The sequence below is a fragment of the Mus caroli genome, unplaced genomic scaffold (assembly GCF_978045245.1).
Source record: "Mus caroli unplaced genomic scaffold, Mus_caroli_1 scaffold_3, whole genome shotgun sequence".
In the NCBI taxonomy this organism is placed as follows: domain Eukaryota; kingdom Metazoa; phylum Chordata; class Mammalia; order Rodentia; family Muridae; genus Mus; species Mus caroli.
The window spans coordinates 65,785,466-65,799,957 of NW_028227258.1; the positions used below are offsets into that span (position 1 = coordinate 65,785,466).

Consider the following 14,492-nt stretch of genomic DNA (forward strand, 5'->3'; position numbering starts at 1 on the left):
TGATGGAGTTGTTTGTCTATACACACATATATGCATTTACGTATCTGAACTTAAGGTTTACTGATATCAACTCACATGGTAAAAAATGGAAAATACTGGCTCCCCCTTCATGGAAAATGAAAAACTAAATATATATGAAAAAAGCAGTGAACTGAAGGAATCTTCTGATAGAACTGACTTGCTTTGTCAGTAGTGTAGGCCTGTAATTCCAGCACTGAGGAGACAGGTAGGAGAATCACAGGAAGTTCACATGAAATTTTAGGCCAGCTAAGTTACACTCGTTCTCAAAGGAAAAAACAAACAAAAAACAGATATAGGCCACCACCTTATCCAGCTTAGAAACCCTCTGGTGTTTGGAGGGAGGTTGGTTTGCAATGTCCTAGGAATTAGATCTAGGATCTTGTGTCTGACACACAGGGTTCTTCTAACTAAGCTGCACCCCTGGCCCAGTTTTATTATTATTATTTTAATAAAGGACAGGACCTCACCCTAGTTCTGGCTGACCTGGAACCCATGTAGCTCAGCTAGGTATTTGCCTGGCAGGCATGAAGCCCCTATCTTGAGCCCAATAACCCTGGAGTGATGGCACCTAACTATAATCCCACCACTACAGAGGTATAAGCAGTAGAGTCTAGAAGTTCAAGCCCTAGCTTAGGATAGTAAAATTAAGGCCAGCATGATATTTGAGAGCCTGTCTCAGGAAAAACTTACTGTGGTCATCCAACTACTATAAAAACGAAAAGGAAAAATATAAAAGTTAAAGTATAATTTTGTTTTTGGAGTCAGGGTTTCTCTGTGTATCAGCCCTGGCTGTCCTAGACTGGATTTGTAGACCAGGCTGGCCTTGAACTCGCACTGATCCATCTGCCTTTGCCTCCCAAGTGCTCGGATTAATGGTGTGCGCCGCCATGCTTATAAGGAAGGTATAAAGTTTTAAAAATTGTGGAGGGAGTAAATAGAAGAGACTTTATGATACAGAGAATAAGAACTACAGAGATATCTCACAGGTTAAGACAACTGACTGTTCTTGCAGAGACCCAGGTTCAATTCCCAGCACCCACATGGTGGCTCACAAGCATCTGTAACTCCAGTTCCAGAGGACTTAAAAAGTCCTCCTCTTTTGACCTCTGAAGTCTTCTAAACCCATGTGGTATACAGACACACACTCAGGCATGCATATACACACAAAGCAAATAAATATTATAAAAATAAATAATATAATGAGTAACCAACAAAATACTAAAGTATAGCCTAGGCACAGAGAAAAATAATAAATACTTAATAAATATGTTCATTTCTTTCTCTAAGTTTGTTTCCTTGCTATAAAATGAAAGAGTTATCATCCTTTGTTTTTATTTGTTTGAGACATGGTCTCTCTAGCTGTATAGTTTTGTCTGCCCTCAGAATCCACAGATCTTTGCTAGCACTGAAGCCCTCTAGGACAGTGCTGTTTTATTTACAATGGACTCACTCCCTGGTATTTACCTACTGAAGTCATCATGGAAAGTAGGACATCATTCCTAAAAATAGATGGATTTAGCAAGGCATGGTAGGTCATGCCTATAATCCTAGTACTGGGGAAGCTGAGGCAGTCTCATGTAGCCCAGAAGTTGGCCTTGAACTCACTACCCAGCTGAGGTTCTCATGTCCATCTCTTAAACACTCAGGAGAAATGGAGAGCCTAAGTCCAGCCTGAACAACACCCCCAGACCCTGTCAAAACAGCAAGTCAAGCAATCCAACCAGGTTATACAAGCAGCGCCTACTACCTGAGGGTTGGGGAGTTGGCTCAGACTCTGCTGAGTTCAAGCCTACATTTCCAAAGGGGTGTTAAAGACATTCTTTTATTATTACAACATCTGGATGAAATCAGTTATATAGCTGACAAAACACTAGACAAATAATGGAAACATTTTTCAAGATTCTTTATAATATTGTAACATCAGAGAACTTTTCTCTATTTTGTATTTTGTATTTTGTCTTTATGTGTATGTTTTGCCTGTGTGTATATATGCAACACATGCAGGCTTGTTGTCCATGGAGGCCAGAAGGTGGCAATAGATCTACTGGAATTATAGCTCTGGGTAGTAGCACCATGTATGTGCTGGGAACCAAACCTCAGTCCTCTCCAAGAGCAGCCAGTGCTTGCTTCGAATGGCAGAACCACTCTCCAGCCATTTTTGTTTACTGATACACAGCTACCATTCTCAACATAAGTCTTTACTTCTTAAATTCTAGGAAAATAGAGTAGATTTAAAAACTTGGTACCACAAGTCTACTGTATAAAAGTACACCAACTGAAGTTTCTTTCCAAAACTGTTATCCACTGAGTATGCAGTTCAGTTGGTGGAATGCTTGCTTGCCAGGCATGCACCAAGCCCTGGCTCCATCCATCACACATGGTAAGACAGGCATGGTTGTGACTATAAGATCATAGCACTTGGATCAGAAATTCAAGATCAGGGCTGGAGAGATGATGGTTCAGCGGTTAAGAGTATTGACTGCTCTTCTAGAGGTCCTGGGTTCAATTCCCACCAACCACATGGTGGCTCACAGCCATCTGTAATGGGATCTGATGCCCTCTTCTGGTGTGTCTGAAGACAGCTACAGTGTACTCATAATATCAAGAAATAAGAGGCAGATGGATTTCTAAGTTTGAGGCCAGCCTGGTCTACAACGTGAGTTCCAGGACAGCCAGAGCTATACAGAGAAACCTTGTCTCAAAAAACAAAAAACAAAAAAGAAAGAAAGAAAGAAATCTTAAAAAAAAGAAAAAAGAAAAAAGAAAAAAAGAAATTCAAGGTCACCCTCAGTGACATAGTGAGTTCCAACCTAGCCTAGTCTAAATGAGACTTGCCTCAAAAACAAAAAGCTTATTGAATTTTAACTGCTGAGTTAGTAAAATGGTTCAATTCCTTTAAAAAGAAAGAAAAAAAAGATAAATAAATTGATTGATTTGGGGGGTGGGAGAGATGGCTCAGTTGTTAAGACAACCTGGCGTTCCTGCATGACACATGAGCTCAGTTCTGAGAACCCACATTAGATGGCTCACAACCACCTGTACTTGCAGCTACAAGAGAATCAACACACTCATCTGCCCTCTAAGGGCACCTGCACTCACATGAACAAACCTACATGCAGTAATTATGGTCTTTTGAATGAGAATGGTCCCCACAGGCTCCTATATTTTAATTCTTGGTCCACAGTTGGTGTTAGTATCTTGGGAAGAATTACGAGGTATGGCTTTGTTGGAAGTGATACAGCTGCTGCCATGCTTCCAGCCAGTGATCATGGACTCACCTCTGGAAAAGTCAAGTCTAATAAACTGATGCTTCTCTAGTTCCCATGGTCATGGTGACTCTTCATGGCCACAGAAAAGTAACTACTACACCAATGTGCATAATTTAATTAAAATTTTTTTTTTTTCAGAAAAAAGTGGGCTTGGAGATATGACCAGCAATTAAGAACACTGGCTAATTAATAATAAAGGGCTTGGTAGCTCAATCAAAAAAAAATTGCCAATCAAGCAATAAGGTCCTGAGTTAATCTCCAGAACCCACATGAAAAGACAAGGCATGGTAGCCTTTACTTGTATTTCCAGCACTGGTAAAGCCGAAACCCAGTGAGCTTGGGGCTCACTAACCAGAAGTTTATCCTCTTTGGCACACTCCAGGCCAGTAATAGATCCTGTCTCAAAAAAGGAGGTGGGATGTGGAATGAAGACATGATCCAGTGCTTAAGAGCACTTGCTACACAATCTGGAGCCCTGAGTTTGGATCCCAGAACTCACATAACAAGTCTGGCATCATTCTGCATCCACCTGGAATCCCTGCACTCTGAGGGTCCAAGGCAGGAAGACTGCTAGACCTTGCTGACTGTCAGCCGGGCAAAACACACAAGCCTCAGGTTAAGGGAGACACCTGGCCTGGAAGAAATAGGGCAGAGTGACACAGTAAGATGTCTACATTTAAGAAGAAATTCTGCCTCAAAGGAATAAGACAGAAAGTTACACAGGTGGATATCCAGTGTCTTCTGGCCTGTGTACAAGTGCATACTGAACATAGTACATTTCCCACTGTATATACCTCCAGTTGTGAATCTAATTTTCCAAAATTCAACAGGCCAAAACATATCCTGTTTGACACAAAAAGTAAGGAGGAAAAAGCAACAACAAAAAGGCTGTATTTTATGACTTAAGTATCATGTATGTACTGAACATGGGATCAATAAATTAGAAGAGATGGAAGAATTCTCAACATGGAAAAAAGAAATCTTGAGCTAGGAATGTAGCCCCTGGAAAAGGAAGTTAAGACAGATGGTAAAGAGAGCAGGGGGTCGGTCTCACTGGGTGTGTCGTTCTCCGCTCAGACCTACCATCCCATCTCATCAAAGGCTGAGGCTACACAGGGATGTCAGCCACAGCAGGAACCACTGGGTGCTATGCCATCACTAACAGCAGACTAGAATTTAAGAAAACTCTTACATTCTCAGGTTAATTTTCAAAGGTTTGCTAAGAACGCACACCTCACCTTTTGAGGTTTTTGCTTGGTTTGGTCTGGCTTTTGATTTTGAAACAAGGTCTCACTATGTAGCATGGAACTGACTTTGTAGACCAGGATAGCCATGAACTGAGATATCCCCCTGCTTCTGCAAAGACTCAAGGAGCTCCAGCCTAGTCTCTTCGTCTCCTATGATGGCTCTGCCCACCTCAAAACTGAAGAAGCAAGCAATCAAATAACAATAATAAAATCAATTATTTCTACTGGTGATGACACTCACAGCTTTAATCCAGCACTCAGGAGGCAGGAGCAAGCAGATCTTGAGTTGGAGGCCATCCTGGTCTACAGAGTGAGTTTCATGACAGCCAGGGATACATATAAAAGCCCTGCCTTGAAAAACCAAAGTCAAAACAAACAAACAAACAACTGTTTCATTAAAAAAGATTCTTAAATCGTACTTTTAAAAAAGTTTTGATAGTTTATATAGGATGGCACATGCGAGTGATTCCAGCACTTGAAGATAGAAGCAAGAAGACCACTGCAAGTTCAAGGCCAGTCTGATCTTCACAGAACACCGAAGGCCAGCCTCTCAAAATTCCCTACTCAGAAAAAAAGATAGAAGAAAAAATTACTATTTCCTTCTTAGAGACGTAAGCTAATATTGATAAGGAATTGACTATTTGGTCAAGAAAATGTTGTTTTGGTAATTGGTTTAAAATCAGAACAAGGCAGCTAGAAAAGCTTCCGACTTACTAAAGTGTGTCTCTATGGCCTTAACAAGAGAGACACTTTGCAGTTTGAAGAGTTATATAAGGATTTTGCAACATGGGATCAGTTTGAAATCTTGTTTACTCTAATCAGACATGGGCTATTTTACTATAAGGTCTGATTTTCTCTAGCATTTTTCAGTTGTATAGTTTTATTCTATAATTCATCAAATATTCCAATAGTTTCCTGACAATTTACTTCATCTTCATGTAAAAAAAATAATAATTTAGGATTGAAAAAACTGATATTCAGGGGCTGAAAGGAAGGCTCAGTGGTTAAGAGTATGTGTTACTCTTATAGGACCTAGTGTCAGTTCCTAGCATCCACATCACAGGGCTTTCAACTGCCTGAAACTCTTGCTGCAGGGGATCCAACACCCTATTCTGGACTCCTCCCATTCCTGCACTCACAAGTAGACATTCTCATATACATAATTTCTAAAGCTTAAAAATAGTTTTGTAATATAATACAATATTACCTAAGACATTAACAAGATAAAATTTAAAAGTTCAATGTGAAATAGCAGAGACCAATACTACACAACCCTCCCTCCAAACTCTTCGATGATACAGACTTCTGGGAAATGATGGATTGACTTTGTTGGAAAATAACAAGGTAAATTAGCCCAACTAAAATGAAATACTTCCTAAGATGTAACTGAATACAGCAGAAAGAGGACTGAGAGGGAGACTGCAGTGATTCAAAGTCAACCCGGGGCTAGAATGAGACTGACTCAAAAAAAGATGAACGAGAGACAGAGACAGACAGCAAGAGGACGTCCACAGACAAATGGCGCGGGTCATTTTTCTGAAAGAACAGAGAGTTGCTCCACCTCGACCTAACAAAATTTAAACTTGGGTTCTGGACTAAAGACCTGTCCTGAACTATAACCATTACCCTAATCTCTGCCTTCAGCAGCAAGACACTAATAACTACGCTAAGACCCTAAATTTCAAAGTATAGGAGTTACAAGAATCTGAGCAGACTCTCAAAAGAAATAAGTTTTCCATTTAAATGTAAACCAAGTGTAGAATCAAGCAAGACTTTGCAAAACGTCAACGTGGCCCCGTCTACAGCCCAGTTTACGCTCGCAGTTAAACCAAGTCAGTTTGCCCAGTTACTTACTAGGAGGCATCAGGGGAACATCAGCTGGCAGAGGGTTAAAAGACCACACCACTCCCTAACACCGCAGGCAGAGTGGAGGCGCTCGGCCAAGCGCCACCACTACTCCAGAAGTTGGGGCCCGGAGCCCCCAAACACCCGTCACCCGTTCCCCAGCTCCTCCGGGCAGGGCGCGCCTCCTCGACACCCCTCCCCCAACACCCGAACGCCACGGCCCTACTGCTCTGCTCTGGCTCTCCGCACTTGTCAGTCCTTTCTGTCGCCTCACCTGGGTTAGCTGTAGTCGCCGCCATGGTCGAGATGGCACCGTCGCTGCGCCACCCTCAGTGGGAGGGGCAGCCGCCACCGAGCTGGGGGAGGGGAGGGAAGAGCCACTCCGCAGATTAGGCACTTTACCGCCGCCACCGCTACCGCGGAATCCAAGATGGCGGACGCCCACCCCCCCCCTCATCCTGGGCAGAAGACACGCCCCAAACTATGGGCGCGGTCAGTCTCCAGACAGCCTCCCTGGGAGAACTGGCCAATAGAAACAGTAAGTCGCCATAGAGGCCGGGCTAGTGACTCGGCCAGTGAGTCCGGTGACCCGAGGAGTGCTAGGAAGCCTGAGCTAGGAAGCCAACCAGCTGTTTCCCTAATCCGGCCTTCTCGGCGTCAGAGATTCATAACCAAATTGACGTCAGTGAAATGCAAAGAAAACGAGCATTTTACTAAAAAGATTTCTTTCTTAGTGGGCTCATCAGCATATGCTTCCTACAGACGATTTGTTATGCAAACGCTCTTTATAGGTTCTAACACAGTGATCACTAATCCATTCAAGATTGTTTTTATGAACTTTTGTCACTAGTAAAAGTCCGATAACTAATTCTTAAGAGTTGGCTCTGAAGCTGGTAGGAAAAAGCTGGGTGATTACGTGGTACCAAAGATGCCAACATTTGAAATGGAGACAACGAACAAAGAATTTTTATTAAGCAAGTATTCCAGAACTCAGAATGCAAAGACCAGCCTGTACTACAAAATGAAACTAGTCCCCTTTCTCTGCCCTCCAAAAGTGAGGTGTCCTATGTCACAAGTTTTTTTACAAATGACAAGGTGATAAACACACAGAAGTAATGTCTAATTATAAGAACTGAGCAATTCAGAACAGACAATGTCAACTCAAAACACTGTGAGATAAATTCTATAATTTTACAAATCAAGAACTACAAGCAGGGGCTGGCGAGATGGCTCAGCGGGTAAGAGCACTGACTGCTCTTCCAGAGGTCCTGCGTTCAAATCCCAGCTACCACATGGTGGCCCACAACCACTCCTAATGAGATCTAACGCCCTCTTCTGGTGTGTTTGAAGACAACTACAGTGTACTTAGAATAATAAATAAATCTTTGGACCAGAGAAAGCAGAGACTGAGTGAGCTGGCCAACTGGAGTGGGCGAGGTTGATTGGACCAAGCAGAGGTCCTAAAGTCAATACCCAATAACCACATGAAGGCTCACAGCCATCTGTACAGCTACAGTGTACTCATATACATAAAATAAAGAAATAAATCTTTTTTTTTTTTTTTTTTTTTGGTTTTTCGAGACAGGGTTTCTCTGTGTAGCCCTGGCTGTCCTGGCACTCACTTTGTAGACCAGGCTGGCCTCGAACTCAGAAATCCGCCTGCCTCTGCCTCCCAAGTGCTGGGATTAAAGGCGTGCGCCACCACGCCCGGCTTCAAGAAATAAATCTTAAAAATATATATTAAAAAAAAAAAAGAACCACAAACAGATCCAGGCATAGTGATGCATGCCTTTGATCCTAGTACTCAGGAGGCAGAGGCTGGCCAATTTCTCTGAGTTCAATGCCAGCCCGGTCTACATAGTGAGTTCTAAGACAGCAGGAGCTATATATAGAAAGACACTATCTCAAAAACAAACAAAAACCAAAGACATGAAACAAAGGCCACCTTGAAAATTAATCCAGTGGTGAGAAGCAAAGTGAATGAAACTAACACCCAAACTCTATTGCATTCATTACCATGTATATGTGGACTGGGGGGAGGAGGGTAATTTTGTTCTTTGAAACAAGGTCTCATGTAGCCTAGACTGACCCCAAATTCACTATGAGGATGAAAATGGTCTTGAATTCACCCTCTCCTTCCAATGTTAGAACTATAAGCATATGGCACTACTCTTTGGCTTGTTGTCAGTCTGATTCACCAAATATTTTTTTTTAATTAGCCATAAAGATGACTCCACTACACAGCTACACCTAACATCCCAAGATCCAATCCTCTGAACTTACACAAGGAGAGGACTCCTGCAAATTATCTTCAACTTTCCTCACACCAAAACATGTGCACTCAAACATACACAAAAATTTTAAAAACATTTAGAAGTAGAACTGACAAGATGGCTCATGAGTTAAAGGTACTTGAAGTTGGATTCTCCAAAAGCCACACAAGGGTTGGAGGAGAGAACTAACTCCCGTCCACTAAAAAGAGGTGCAGTGAGAGGCTAGACATCATGCTGGCTTGTGTTTGTTGCTTGCTTGCTTTAGGTTTGGTTGAATGGTTGGTTTGGTTGGTTTGTTTAGACATTTTCTTGGGGTTTTGAATAGTTTTATTTTTAATTATATGAATGTGTGTCTACATTTTGTCAGTACACCTGAGCGTAGGAACACAATTAGGCAGACAAGAAAGATCCCATCAACCTGGAGTTACAAACAGTTGTGAACAGATAGATCCACCCGCTTTCACACTTTCATTTGCTGGCATTAAAAGGGTGCACCACAATGCCAGGATGAAGGAATTGTCTTAATGACTTTTCCTCCTCTCAGATGATCTTAGCTTGTGTCAAATTTACAAAAACAAAACAAAACATGACATCTATATGGCACACTTTAATATAAGAAATTGTAGTTTAGTGGCATTACATGCTTTTAATCCCAGTACTTGGGAGGTAGAGGCCAATGGATCTCTTTGAGTTGGATGCCAGCCAGGTCTACAAATTAAGATCTAAAGGAGCCAGGACGATTAACACGAAGAAACTATGTGTTGAAAAACCAAACTAAAAGTCATGGTTAAAAACTTTTTTTTTGTTGTTTTTAGTATATAATAGACATGTTGACTTACACCTATAATCATGTAATAAAAAAGCCATGCATGGAGCCGGGCGTGGTGGCGCACGCCTTTAATCCCAGCACTCGGGAGCCAGAGGCAGGCGGATTTCTGAGTTCGAGGCCAGCCTGGTCTACAAAGTGAGTTCCAGGACAGCCAGGGCTACACAGAGAAACCCTGTCTCGAAAAAACAAAAAAAAACAAAAAAAAAAACAAAACAAAAAAAAAAAGCCATGCATGGTACAAGGATCACTTCAAGTTTGAGGATAGCCTGGCCTTCATGGTTAGGCCAGGATAGCCTGAGTGACAAACAGTGTGGGTTGTAAGCTTGAGAGCCTGAGTTTGAATCCCCCTAATTCATGTAAAACAAACAAACAAACAAAAAACCTGAACATTGCTAAATATGTAACTCTGGTGCTTGTTGGATAGAAACACATCCCCAAGTGGCCAACTAGCCCAAAGGCACTAAGTAAGGACATAATAGAGGAAGACACCGGAAGTTGTTGTAACTTGATGCTTAGAGTTTACTGCTTCATGTACTACATACATAGCACACATCAGAAACACAATGAAAAAAAAAAAAAAACTGTTACCAAGGGAAGTATGTACTAAATGTTTCATGGTGTTCATGGACCTGCCCACTGTGAGTGGTACCATTCCACAGACTTCATAAATACACAAATAAAGAGAGCTATTGGAGGAGCAGCAGGATGAGACACTCCCTCTGTTTCCAGATTGCAGAACAATGTGACCAGATGCTTTAGGTTTTTGCCACTGTGATTTCCCCGACCATCATGGATATGATCTGGAACTTGGAACCAGGATAAGCCCCCTTAACCTTCAAATGATTTTCTCAGATGATTTGATCACAGTAACTGAAAAAGAAACTCAGACATAGGCAAACTACACACAAACACACGGGGGAAATAAGTATACCTTATCTGAAATGGGAAAAGGAAGCAATCAGAATACAGAAAACACTTACGATGCTAAGAATACTTACTTGTTGTCATAATGAGTCAGTCAGGTAATTTGGCATATTAAGTAATGACAATAGGATTCTTTATCTGCAACATATTTATCTTCCAGTATTTCAGCTCCCATTCTAAGACTTTTCGGACCAAAGCTTCATCATTTACCTGAATCAATACTGAGGACATCATCATCTTCATCAGGAATCTCAATTATCTCTGTGGGCCGGGAAGCTTCATCCTCAGAGCTACTGTCATGATACTGTAGTCCCAGCTTAGAGTAGAAATCCTTCACCAAAGACTCACAGTTAGTCACTTCCCTGATATTGGAACACATGCAGAAAAGATCAAAGCCAGTGGAGACAGTGCGGTACAAGAGCATTAGAATGTACATACATTTATGCAATACCTAGCCTGTGAGCTCACACATGTCATCCTAGTCCTTAGCCTGAGGGACCAAGACTAGCTAGCTTTGAGGTCACTTTGGTCAATACAGTGAGTGGTTCATGGCCAGCATGGCCTACAGAGTAAGAAACCTTTAGAAAGAACAAAAACAGAACCCAGCACTCAGGAGGCAGAGGCAAGCAGATCTCTGAGTTCCAGGCCAATTTGGTGTACAGAGGTAGTTCCAGGACAACCAGAGTTAGAAAAAAACTGTCTGAAAAATAAAACAAAACAAAAACAGAAACAAAAAAACAAAAACAAAAAAAAAACACACACACAAAACACAACACAGTAACAGGAAATTATGTATATTTAAATATAGACTGTTTGCTTTACATGTTCCAAAGTACCTATTTAGAATGCTTTCCACAGAATAATGTTTGTTTCCATGTAATTCTTCTATGAAACAAATTTGCTAGAGGTCAATTTTCACCTGCTGTTACAAAAGTCCTAATATCTGATATTTATTATCTATGTGGCTTTGGGAACTAAGAAGACAGCTTAAAACAGCAACTTGATTTTGCTGGGTGCTGTGAAACATCCCTTTAATCTCACCACTGGAGAAACAAAGGCAGATGGGTCTCTATGAGTCCAGCTCAATATGGTTTATATGGCGAGTTCTAGGGCAGCCAATGCTAAGTAAAGAGACTTGGTATCAAAAATGGATGGATGAATGAATGAATGAATAAATAAATAAAAATTAAAGGAACAGTTGCAAGTAGTTTTCAAGTAGTCTATCAACAATCCAAAAATCTTAAATTGCCCTGGCGATCTGAAACATATACTCTGGGGGAATTAGGAATTTTAACGTTTCACAGTTAAAGATAACAAGAGGCAGCCGGGCGTGGTGGCGCACGCCTTTAATCCCAGCACTCGGGAGGCAGAGGCAGGCGGATTTCTGAGTTCGAGGCCAGCCTGGTCTACAAAGTGAGTTCCAGGACAGCCAGGGCTATACAGAGAAACCCTGTCTCGAAAAACCAAAAAAAAAAAAAAAAAAAAGAAATAAACAAGAGGCTGAGGATGTAACTGAACTGGCAAATGATTGCTTAGCCAAAATTGCTAACTCAAACACAAAATAAACTGGGCATGGTGGCCCACAACTATAGTCCCAGCACTCAGAATATAAAAAGACAGGATTATCCATGGGTCAAGATCACAGAGCAAATTCAAGGCCACACTCTGTTACTCATGAAACCCCAATCAACTCAACAAGCATAAGCTAGGATCATTTCATTGCAGCACTTAGGAGGCAAAAGTCGGCAGATCTCTGCAAGTTGGAGACCAGCAAGGTTTAGGTATTGGGATTCTCTCTCAGAAAAACAGAAAGACAGCCACTCTACAATCTTCACTTTCTGGGGATCTTAGGAAGGAAGGTCAGCCCAGGAGGAAGACAAGGGAATTCAAGCCTTTAACCTAACTACTGCTGATCACATAGCAGCTACCCACAGGGAAAAAGTGTTCTGTTGCAACTCTGCACTGCAAACTCAGAGGAAGAGTAAGGTCCCACCTGACTGAAGTCGCCAAAGTATAAAGTGCTTAGGACAATGACAACAACAATCACTCCAAGGAGGACACAGATGGACATTTACTTCTGCTTCCTGGAATCCTCACCTGGATGCATCATCAAACAGCCGATCCACATAAGCCACTTCAGACTCTTTTTGTAGTACCCAGGTCTCCAGCTCTGCGAGCTGCTTCTTGCGCTGCTGTATACAGTCCATCTTTTCCAGTTCTTCATCAATGAACTGACGAAGTTCCTCCATGGAGATACCCAGCTCTTCAACCACCGCCTGCTGCAGCTCAGCAATCTCTGCAGAGTCAGCTGCAGCTGGCGCTGCAGCCAAACTCATGCACCCAGGGAGGGAGGACATGCTTTGGCCCTGTGCAGGATGAACAAGAAGCGGAAACAACTCTGACCGAGACTCACACCATTTCTGTCTCATAATCAAAGGCCCTCCTAGCCTGCAAACTCTGTTCTCTCCCCTCCTTCTCCATAAGGCGATCTGGAGATTTCCCGGGGAGCCTCGTCTTCTCACACAGACCCAAGCTCTTGGTAACAACTAAGAGCGGGGAGACCCTGGAGAACTCCAACACGCACCAGGGGGCAAGCTAAAGCAAGGTTTCAGGAAACCGAAGAGTGCTTATCGACAAAGGAAGACACTTCTGGGAGCTACTTGTTCCTTAATTGGCTCTGTCACTACCCAGAGTCTAACCGAGGCACCGACGGCTGGAGACAGGTGAGCCGCAATGAACTAATTCCACCCGCGGTGTTTAGTCCTCTTTCTCCTCGCCGCTCTTTGCTTTCCCGTGGCAAGGTGGCTTTTAAAACCTCCTAGGGCCATGCAAGAGGGCAGCTGCACAAGGGAAGGGCTTCCCCGCTGCACCAGACCCTGGAGGCTGCGACCAGCAAAGAAGAAAAAGGACGAAGAGAGGAAAGGTCGGTCTTCCCTACGTGAGCAGAGCAAAAGCTCGAAGCCATGGCGACCACCCAGCAGCCACACTCGGAATAACGCGCGCAGGGGCTTGGCCGCCCGGGTCTCGCAGAACCGCGGCAGCCTCCGGCCTGCCGCCCGCCTGCCTTCCCGCGCCTCACCCACGCACCGCCTCACCCACGCACCGCCTCGCGCCCACCCGTAGCCGCCGCCTCAGGCCCGCCCGCCCCCGCCTCGCTCCTCTCCCGCCAAGTTTCCACACAGCTCCAGCCTCGCACCAGCCAAGCCTCCCAGGTCCACCTCGGCCTCAGCGCACCTCAGTCCGTCCTCCCCACAACTCTGGCGCCCGACCGCAAGGGCCGCGTCTCACAACCCTGACCCCAGGTTTTACTCCAGGGCTCTGCCTTGCCAAACCCAGGCAAACTGAAGAGATCATGGCAAGGGTGAAGAGGTCAGGTCAGGACCTTAGGGAAATTCCACCGGACCCCTCCCCTCCTGGAAGAGAGAGGTCTTAGAGCACTTAGACACCCCTCCTCTCCCAAGAAAGAGGCTGACTACTTTCCTCAGACATCCCTCTGAAAGACCCCAGGAGTGGGGTGGGGGATAGAACTGACCTTGGGCCACATGCAGATAAGGAAAGCCCAGAGCTTGCAGACACATTCCTCATGGCAGACAGACTGGCTAACTCACTCCCTAAGGACCAAAGTTTAAAAGTCACTGTTCTGCCAATCACATTGTGCTTAGTGGCTGTTGCTCTAGTCCATCCCTGAAAACTGTATAAAAACTGGCCAAGCAGGCTGCTGGGGTTGAACCCTCTCTTTTGGATGCAGGATGGCCCTAGTGTGCTGGAACAATAAACTCCTCTTGCTTTTGCATCGATCTCCAGTTCTGTGTGGTTCCCTGCGGCGGGGAGGAGGGCAGCAAGGGCTCATCAGAGTCTTCCAAGGGCAAACAGCTGTGAGGAGGCAAAGGGGAGACAGGGAGTAAAAGGAGCAGGGCAGTAGTGCCCCACGCTTTTAATCCCAGCACTAGGGAGGCAGAGGCAGGCAGATTTCTGAGTTTGAGGCCAGCCTGGTCTATACAGTGAGTTCCAGGACAGCCAGGGCTATACAAAGAAACCCTGTCTCAAAAAAAAAAAAAAAAAAAAAAAAAAAAGGAATGCCTTA

The 14,492-nt window shown here is 43.6% G+C and overlaps 2 protein-coding genes across 8 annotated transcripts in view; both read right to left on the bottom strand.

Moving 5' to 3' along the window:
* The window catches only part of Arnt (aryl hydrocarbon receptor nuclear translocator), a 65,176-nt gene extending 58,352 nt beyond the window's left edge, over positions 1-6,824 (bottom strand). For 4 of the 5 annotated variants that reach the window (XM_021157530.3, XM_021157529.3, XM_021157527.3 and 1 more), the window contains exon 1: positions 6,657-6,824. In XM_021157530.3, coding sequence (XP_021013189.1) covers positions 6,657-6,681 — 25 coding nt within the window. In that variant the 5' untranslated portion in view covers positions 6,682-6,824. Of the gene's footprint in view, positions 1-6,391; positions 6,619-6,656 lie in introns of those variants that run through there. The other variant, XM_021157528.3, reaches the window with a different exon arrangement.
* Positions 6,825-10,020: 3,196 nt separating this feature from the next.
* On the bottom strand, positions 10,021-13,996 carry LOC147005518 (histone-lysine N-methyltransferase SETDB1-like). Of its 3 annotated transcripts, none has more exons than XM_085835273.1 (3): positions 13,605-13,657; positions 12,506-12,774; positions 10,021-10,770 (listed from the first exon to the last, which is right to left on the bottom strand). In XM_085835273.1, the coding sequence occupies exons 2-3, from the start codon at positions 12,763-12,765 to the stop codon at positions 10,611-10,613; spliced, it is 420 nt and encodes a 139-aa protein (XP_085691399.1). In that variant the 5' UTR covers positions 12,766-12,774; positions 13,605-13,657; the 3' UTR covers positions 10,021-10,610. The 3 variants fall into 3 exon arrangements, with proteins under 3 accessions (XP_085691399.1, XP_085691397.1, XP_085691398.1); XM_085835271.1 differs by lacking the exon at positions 13,605-13,657 and adding an exon at positions 13,941-13,996 and having other exon boundaries at positions 10,022-10,770; XM_085835272.1 differs by having other exon boundaries at positions 10,022-10,770; positions 13,643-13,695.
* Positions 13,997-14,492: the final 496 nt, after the last annotated feature.

What these genes read in the sequence shown, in the direction of transcription:
- LOC147005518 (XM_085835271.1), bottom strand. An exon ending in CTGTTTGATGATGCATCCAG is followed by an intron (nt 10,771 to 12,505) that starts GTGAGGATTCCA and finishes TTCCAATATCAG; the next exon opens with GGAAGTGACTAACTGTGAGT.